This window comes from Myxine glutinosa, chromosome 10 (genome assembly GCF_964187855.1).
Source record: "Myxine glutinosa chromosome 10, kmMyxGlut1.1, whole genome shotgun sequence".
NCBI classification, from domain to species: Eukaryota; Metazoa; Chordata; class Myxini; order Myxiniformes; family Myxinidae; genus Myxine; species Myxine glutinosa.
The window spans coordinates 130,603,801-130,613,081 of NC_136270.1; the positions used below are offsets into that span (position 1 = coordinate 130,603,801).

At 44.2% G+C, this 9,281-nt stretch overlaps 1 protein-coding gene across 2 annotated transcripts in view; it reads right to left on the bottom strand.

The window, feature by feature from the left end:
- LOC137433773 (protein disulfide-isomerase A5) overlaps positions 1 to 9,281 on the bottom strand; it is a 489,740-nt gene that overhangs the window by 49,610 nt on the left and 430,849 nt on the right. For both annotated transcript variants that reach the window (XM_078786121.1, XM_068126075.2), the window contains one exon: positions 4,167 to 4,212. In XM_078786121.1, coding sequence (XP_078642247.1) covers positions 4,167 to 4,212 — 46 coding nt within the window. The remainder of the gene's footprint in view (positions 1 to 4,166; positions 4,213 to 9,281) is intronic.

Sequence of the window (9,281 nt, forward strand, 5' to 3'; positions counted from 1 at the left end):
ACCACGTAAGTACGAGTTGAGATGACGAATATCGAGAAATGGTATTAATAACGTGACGACGTATTTGCGAAACGGCGTAAAAATGGGCAACGTAAACTGGGGTATTTCTGTTCCAACAAAACAAATATTTATTTGAATAAACCAGCAATACCAATGCAAATATGTACAAAAATACCAATAAGAGGGAATTCAGACTTCATATAAGATTACTCTGAACAGAACTATATCCAACTGAATGATAAGCATGAACATGTGACCAAAGTTCAAAAGTTTGTAGACTGGCGTGATGTCATTATTTAGTACTTAATGTCAACAAGACAGGAAATTATTTTATATATACACCGCTTATAGGTGGCCATGACCATTTCATTATCCACGGTCATAGTAAAGAACAAGTTTCTGATCATAAGCATTCTGACAAAGTGATCAATAACTAATCAAAATGGAATTCCGAGGTGTTTGTAACCTGTTTGTAACTTTCCCAGCCCCCACCCTCCCCCCCCGGCCTTCCCGTGCCTCCTCCCCCCAACCCTCTCCGTCCCCCGGATCTCCGTCGTCCCTGTTCTCTGCTGTTGTACTTGTGTGCTTCCCTCTGTCTCCTTATCTTGTCTCCCGTTCCTTTTATTGAATGTTTTGTGTCCATTTTTTTTTTTTTTGTGTGATTGATGTCCGTGTAATTAGCTCTTACACGAGCCTCGATCTTGCATACAATAAAAAAAATTTTTTTAAACGACCAAGAATTCCGGGGTGTTTGTAACAGAGCAAGAATTCCCGGGTGTTTGGAGCAGAGTCATATCATTATAACACTCAAAAGTCATATCAGGAGCAGAGTCAGATCATTATAACACTCAAAAGTCATATCAGGAGCAGAGTCAGATCATTATAACACTCAAAAGTCATATCAGGAGCAGAGTCAGATCATTATAACACTCAAAAGTCATATCAGGAGCAGAGTCAGATCATTATAACACTCAAAAGTCATATCAGGAGCAGAGTCATATCATTATCCACGGTCATAAGCAAATGAAGAACAAGTTTCTGATCATAAGCATTCTGACAAAGTGATCAATAACTAATCGAAATGGAATAATAATCCCTGGATGTTTTGAATGGAGTAAGTGTTTGGAACTGAGTAAGAATCCCTGGGGGTTTGGAATGGAGTAAGAATCCCTGGGGGTTTGGAACGGAGTAAGAATTCCCAGGTGTTTGGAGCAGAGTAAGATTTCCCAGGTGTTTGGAGCAGAGTAAGATTTCCCAGGTGTTTGGAGGAGAGTAATAATTCCCAGGTGTTTGGAGCAGAGTAAGATTTCCGGGTGTTTGGAGCAGAGTAAGATTTCCCGGGTGTTTGGAGCAGAGTAAGATTTCCCAGGTGTTTGGAGGAGAGTAATAATTCCCAGGTGTTTGGAGCAGAGTAAGATTTCCCGGGTGTTTGGAGCAGAGTAAGATTTCCCAGGTGTTTGGAGGAGAGTAATAATTCCCAGGTGTTTGGAGCAGAGTAAGATTTCCCGGGTGTTTGGAGCAGAGTAAGATTTCCCGGGTGTTTGGAGCAGAGTAAGATTTCCCGGGTGTTTGGAGCAGAGTAAGATTTCCCAGGTGTTTGGAACAGAGTAAGATTTCCCAGGTGTTTGGAACAGAGTAAGATTTCCCAGGTGTTTGGAGGAGAGTAATAATTCCCAGGTGTTTGGAGGAGAGTAATAATTCCCAGGTGTTTGGAGCAGAGTAAGATTTCCCAGGTGTTTGGAGCAGAGTAAGATTTTCCAGGTGTTTGGAGCAGAATAAGATTTCCTGGGTGTTTGGAGGAGAGTAATAATTCCCAGGTGTTTGGAGCAGAGTAAGATTTCCCGGGTGTTTGGAGCAGAGTAAGATTTCCCGGGTGTTTGGAGCAGAGTAAGATTTCCCAGGTGTTTGGAGGAGAGTAATAATTCCCAGGTGTTTGGAGGAGAGTAATAATTCCCAGGTGTTTGGAGGAGAGTAATAATTCCCAGGTGTTTGGAGCAGAGTAAGATTTCCCAGGTGTTTGGAGGAGAGTAATAATTCCCAGGTGTTTGGAGCAGAGTAAGATTTCCCGGGTGTTTGGAGCAGAGTAAGATTTCCCGGGTGTTTGGAGCAGAGTAAGATTTCCCAGGTGTTTGGAGGAGAGTAATAATTTCCAGGTGTTTGGAACGGAGTAAGAATTCCCAGGTGTTTGGAGCAGAGTAAGATTTCCCGGGTGTTTGGAGCGGAGTAAGATTTCCCAGGTGTTTGGAGGGGAGTAATAATTCCCAGGTGTTTGGAGCAGAGTAAGATTTCCCGGGTGTTTGGAGCAGAGCAAGATTTCCCGGGTGTTTGGAGCAGAGTAAGATTTCCCAGGTGTTTGGAAGAGAGTAATAATTCCCAGGTGTTTGGAGCAGAGTAAGATTTCCCGGGTGTTTGGAGCAGAGTAAGATTTCCCGGGTGTTTGGAGCAGAGTAAGATTTCCCGGGTGTTTGGAGGAGAGTAATAATTCCCAGGTGTTTGGAGCAGAGTAAGATTTCCCGGGTGTTTGGAGCAGAGTAAGATTTCCCGGGTGTTTGGAGCAGAGTAAGATTTCCCAGGTGTTTGGAGGAGAGTAATAATTCCCAGGTGTTTGGAGCAGAGTAAGAGTTCCCGGGTGTTTGGAGCAGAGTAAGATTTCCCGGGTGTTTGGAGCAGAGTAAGATTTCCCGGGTGTTTGGAGGAGAGTAATAATTCCCAGGTGTTTGGAGCAGAGTAAGATTTCCCGGGTGTTTGGAGCAGAGTAAGATTTCCCGGGTGTTTGGAGCAGAGTAAGATTTCCCGGGTGTTTGGAGGAGAGTAATAATTCCCAGGTGTTTGGAGCAGAGTAAGATTTCCCGGGTGTTTGGAGCAGAGTAAGATTCCCCGGGTGTTTGGAGCAGAGTAAGATTTCCCAGGTGTTTGGAGCAGAGTAAGATTTCCCGGGTGTTTGGAGCAGAGTAAGATTTCCCGGGTGTTTGGAGCAGAGTAAGATTTCCTGGGTGTTTGGAGCAGAGTAAGATTTCCTGGGTGTTTGGAGCAGAGTAAGATTTCCCAGGTGTTTGGAGCAGAGTAAGATTTCCTGGGTGTTTGGAGCAGAGTAAGATTTCCCAGGTGTTTGGAGCAGAGTAAGATTTCCCGGGTGTTTGGAGCAGAGTAAGATTTCCCGGGTGTTTGGAGCAGAGTAAGATTTCCCGGGTGTTTGGAGCAGAGTAAGATTTCCCGGGTGTTTGGAGCAGAGTAAGATTTCCTGGGTGTTTGGAGCAGAGTAAGATTTCCCAGGTGTTTGGAGCAGAGTAAGATTTCCCGGGTGTTTGGAGCAGAGTAAGATTTCCCGGGTGTTTGGAGCAGAGTAAGATTTCCTGGGTGTTTGGAGCAGAGTAAGATTTCCTGGGTGTTTGGAGCAGAGTAATAATTCCCATATATGAACATATGACGAGTATTTCCAAGAAAAACAGCTCCCCAGTCCCACAACATGGGTGTGTGTGTGTGTGTGTGTGTGTGTGTGTGTGTGTGTGTGTGTGTGTGTGTGTGTGTGTGTACAGGTATGTATACTGTACATACAATACATATGTGTGAAACAAATTATCATCACAAAGCCTTGTTACGAACTTTGACTCAATATTTAGTGCAAGGAAAAAAGGAAACAAAAGATAAACCAATTAAACAAATCAAAAAACAAAACCAGGAAACAAGTCAAGGGTAAAGCTGCCTAATGAAGAAATTTCCATCAAAACATGTTTCCTGTCTTTCAACAACATTGTAGATAACTGGGTTTGCTTTTGAACGTTGAACATTGATTAACATTTGAGAAACTGTTCCGTGGCCAAGGACTTATTTCTTTATCTATTGTTGAGAGTCGACCCAATTTATATCTATGACTGCTCATCCCTACTTACCTGCACTTGGCAAACGTGACGATGAGTATGCAAACACCCGCGACACTAACTCCCGATTTTACATATAAAAGTAGTTTTAACAAAGATGAGGTATACTGCCACGGGGAACGAGGTGCGGCTGACATTTTGAGTGTTATATATTTTAACAGAAAATAAAGTAAGCCTCAACATGCGTTGGGTGAGGCCTTCAACATCTCAGAATGCATTCAAATAAGCAAGTTTATTGTTTTATCGTTAAAGATATTTTATCGTTTATTGGAACATAAAACAACTTACTTTGAAACTTTCTGGTCTGGTGTACTCCAGATGGAATTCCCCATCTCTGTAAAGCAAGCAGAGTTCAATGCGGACGTAAGCATTTAGAGTTTTGTTAAATAATATAATATAAAATAAATAATAAAACCGATTTGAGTAAAACAACAAATGTCAGCTTGGAAGATATTGCGTTAAGGACACCAGGCAAAATCTCAATAACAAAAGACTCAATCCAGTTATTTTTTTAGCCATAAAATGGGCCGGGTTTTACCCACCTACCAGGTGTTTGTTTTTACCCACCCCCTTTCCAAAATAGGTATTTGTAGTGCAGGCATTTTGTATTTAAGACCTCACACTAATTGCAACAAAAACTCGCTCACTTGTTTTGTGTCCCTGAATATATCCTCTTTGACCCCAAAAAAGTCTTAAGAGATCCTCTGGGGGGACGTTCTCAAATCGGCAAAATCCAATATGGCCGCTATCCGTCTTGGTGACAATTGTTATTTTTAAAAATCAAAAGCAAAACAATCATGAGTAATACCACTTTTTATGGGTTTTTGGGGTCGAGGAATAAAATTCTGATCTTATTTTGGTGATATAAGGTCACAGAAACTCTACGAGGTCACCATCAAGGTCATTTTGGGACAACAAGATAAGAATAATGCATAATGCATCTATGTAGTTGTTTTTAGCAGTCGGGAATCTGCTTCTGATCTTATTTTGATGATTAGAGGTCGTGCTCATTCTTTATTGGAGTCAAAAAGGATATTCTTGTGTATCTTCTGAAAAGATTTCGTTTTAAGCAAAACAAAAATTTGTAAAATAAGTCGTGTCAAGTTCCTAGTAAGAAAGCGTGCAGTAGCAGCAAGAGCCATATTTTTCTATGTTATATATTTTTGCAATGGGCATCTTTCAGTTGTGACAGCCAGGGAGGTGTTACAGGAATACTACAAAAAGCAGAAGCAGAAAACTAACACTGCTGAAGAGAAGATAAAACCTGTACAGGCAGCTGCTAAACTGATCAAGGAAGACCTCGAAGCCATGGAAACATCCCATGAAGTCTATCCATTTTGTATTGATATAGAATCACAAAAATCTGGCGTCAAATATCTACCAGATACTCTGATTATACTATTGGAAGGACTATTTGCCGGGAAGAATGCTGGCGTCAAAGTGGCATCAATTGGACAAGCAATGATGCAAGCAACCAGACCTAGAGTCCTGCTGACACCACTGCAGTTTGGTTTGGGCGTGCAACTGTATCACCACTTCGGATCAAGATTCCTCATGGACTCCCTTCATCATCACGGGTTCTGCTGCTCATACCAACAGGTGCTCCAATTTGAGCGAAATGCTGCTCAATCACACGGAACAGACATTCCTAACATGACGACAGAGTTTGTCCAGTATGCTGCCGACAACGTCGACCATAATATTCGCACGCTCGAGGGCCTTGGCACCTTCCATGGCATGGGAATGATTGCTGCCGTCACCCCTGGAACTCGATCCAGCCGGTCAATTCCCAGGGTTAAGGCAACTTCCTTAGACGTCGCAATGGTTGGAAGGGTGCAGATACGGTATCAGAAAGACGAAAGCTGCGGAATGACGCCACTGATCTACCAGAAGCTCTTCAATCTAAAGGTCCAGAAATCATGTGAGAATGGAAGTGGAGGGGGCACATGGACTTCGTCCGACTGAGTGGGGGTGGCAGGAGTGTGACGAGGGGCTTGTGCCATTCCAGACAGCCCTAGCTCCTGCTCCTGAAAAACTGCTGCAGGTGATCAGGTGCAACTGTCAGGCTGACTGCAGCACCCTGAGATGCACATGCAAGAAAAATAACATAGAGTGTACTCTAGCTTGTGGAAACTGCAGGGGATCTGGCTGCACGAACTCGCTACAGATGCCAAGTGATGATGATGATGATGATGATGATGATGATGATGATGATGCTGATGATGATGATGATGATGACGACAATGTCAAGTTCTGAATTTCTTTATAAACTTGAATTCTTCATTGATTTAAATCCTCTTCACCAAACATTAAGCAGGGCATATACTAATAAGTCATTTGAACAACCATGCAAGAACACTGATTTGTGGCAAAAAAAAAAAATCCGTTTTTGGTCGGGTTAAACATTGATGATTTTCATAATTTTCCCCCCAGAAGATTCCTTAAGACTTTTTTCATGTGATAGAAGACATATCCAGGAATCAAAATTCGTTGAGTTTGTTTTTGTTGCAATTTGTGTGAGGTTGCACAGGTATTTTTCGTAAAATGCCTGTACTATTGCTATATTCTCAGAAACTACACCGACAATGCCGATGAAACCTGACAACAATGTTCCGTTTATCACATGTGATGTACCAACGTTTGTTCACGGCATTAATAAAATCCGGGTCGAAGGCGGTTAATGGGGGAGGGGGGGCGGGAGTTGACCCCCCTCCCACGTTAACCGCCTTAGACCCGGATTTCCCCCCCCCCCCCCCCCCCTCCAAATAGGAATTTGCTCTCTCTCTCTGAAACTACACAACTACACACACAAACTTGACCGAAACCTTAATCACCTGTGATGTACCAAAGTTTGTTCACGGCATGACGAAAATCGAAGTCTATGTTGGAGGGGGGGGGGGGGGGGGTCAACGTGGGTCCAGGTTTCACCCCCCAAAATAGGTATTTGTTCTCTTCTCTGAAGCGACACACACAATATCGATTGAACTAGACATCAACCTTCTTCACCCGTGATGGACCGAAGTTTGTTCACGACAGAACAAAAAAGAAGAAAAAAAATCTTGGTCTATGGCGAGGGGGTTGGGGGGGGGGGGGGTTGCCCAAGACAAAATTCCCTTTTTAAGGCGATTTTCCCTGCTAGAGTGGGGGCTAGCCTTGAGGGCCACATGACAATCATCATGGTTCCCTTTTGGAGGCAATGTTTTTATGGCCAGGTGCCGTCACTGACGCCAACCCTTTAGTCGCCTCTTATGACATGCAGGGACATGGTGAACCTATTCTAAACCGTGGCACGCACTGGCATGTTCATCCCAAAATAGTTTTGGTTTGGTTTGTTTGTTTAAAGTCTGATGATTACGTTAGTATGATTCTACTTGCTGCCCTGTCTTCCAGCAATAATTAAAATTGGCTTAAAATACCGTGATACTCATTAAAATACCTTTAGTCGGTGAAGTATACTGCTTTATTCTGCCAGGTGAGCTGCCCCCATTTTTCGACCTCAATCAACATCTTGCTCATTTCATGCATTATTCATCTTCAATCAACGTCCTATTCATTTCATCCATTATTTGCCTCCTCCTGAGTCAGGTATTACATGTATTATTCCAATTCATGAATCACATATTTAGCAGGCAATACCATAATAATAATGTCATGATTAACACAATCATATATGTATATATATGGCCGCATTGGGCTTGACGGTAGAGAATCGAAAGGAGGCCGTCTAATCTGCTCGCCTCACGCTTGTTGTGTCTTCGACGCGCGGTGTTCGACACCGCCATTTTGGACCACTTCCCGCATGAGTGGCTACCCCAGTTTCAACAGCCGTCAAGCTCCTGAAAGTACTCTTTGGGACACCAAGCTAAGTGCCGGCTGAAGGGGTTTATTTTCATTTTATCTTTCCCTTGACGCCGAGGAGTTCTGGAAATCTTGCAAGATTGTGAAAGAAAACATCTGTCATTATTTACTTTTAACAATGCGTATAAAGCAAGTCGTATAAAGCATCGGGGCCTGGCGAAGCGTGCGGGCGGACGGAGGGCTTCCTCGCGCCGGAGCTTGGAGCCGCGTGTGGACGGTGGACAAGACGACGGACAGATACCACATTTCCCCACACGAGGTTTTGGACAACTGCTGGGCTCTTGGAAGCTGAAGGCCGCTTTGGACTTGACGGTAGAGAATCGAAAGGAGGCCGTCTAATCTGCTCGCCTCACGCTTGTTGTGTCTTCGACGCGCGGTGTTCTACACCGCCATTTTGGACCACTTCCCGCATGAGTGGCTACCCCAGTTTCAACAGCCGCCAAGCTCCTGAAAGTACTCTTTGGGGCGCCAAGCTAAGTGCCGGCTGAAGGGGTTTGTTTTCATTTTATCTTTCCCTTGATATGGAAATCAAGATTGAGAACTCCCCCCCCCCCCCCCTCACTCCCCAGAATTTCCATGTTTTAAACGTTTCCCGGTGTGTACCCTGGATAAGAATAGGTACACCGTATCCCTGCGTGTCGTAAAAGACGACTAAGAGGGCTGGCGTCAGGAAGGGCATCCGGCCATGAAAACATTGCCTCAAAAGGGGAACCATGACAATTACAAGCACATATGGGCAGGGTACAGCCCGAAGTGGAGATCGGTTTCTGAGGTTTGGGACATGGAATGTAGGGACAATGACAGGGAGATCAGGAGAAGTGGTGGAAGTATTGGTCAGAAGAAGAGTGGACATATGTTGTGTGCAAGAGACGAGATGGAAGGGAAGTGGTGTGAGAATGGTGAAGGGTAGGCAGGGACAGAAATACAAGTTTGTGTGGCAAGGGTGCCCGGAGGGTGTGAATGGTGTTGGTGTCCTGTTTTCTGAGGAGTTTATAGACAGTGTGGTGAGTGTGACTAGAGTGAGTGATAGGTTGATGATGGTGAAAATGATGATTGGAAAGCTCTTGGTGAACGTCATCTCGGGATATGCTCCGCAGGTTGGTCGAAGCGATGAAGAAAAGGACAAGTTCTGGTGTGCGATAGAGAAGCTGATGGAAAACGTGAAAGATGAGGAAGTTGTTGTGGTAGGAGGAGACCTAAATGGACATGTGGGAAGGAGTATGGATGGTTTTGACAGAGTTCATGGGGGTTACGGATATGGTGTGAGAAATGGAGAAGGTGAAAGGATTTTGGAGTTTGCTGATGGAGCTGATTTGTTGATTTGTAATACTCAGTTCCAGAAAGAGGATAATAAGCTTGTTACATACATGTCAGGTGGGTCGACGACAACCGTTGACTACCTGATGGTGCGTAGGCGAGATAGGGGGCACGTCCGGGACACAAAGATGATCCCGGGGGAGGAGGCTGTTTCACAGCACCACTTGGTTGTCTGCGACGTAAGGGTGAAAGGTGCGAGGAAAGCTCGGCGGGTGAAGTACCAACCGA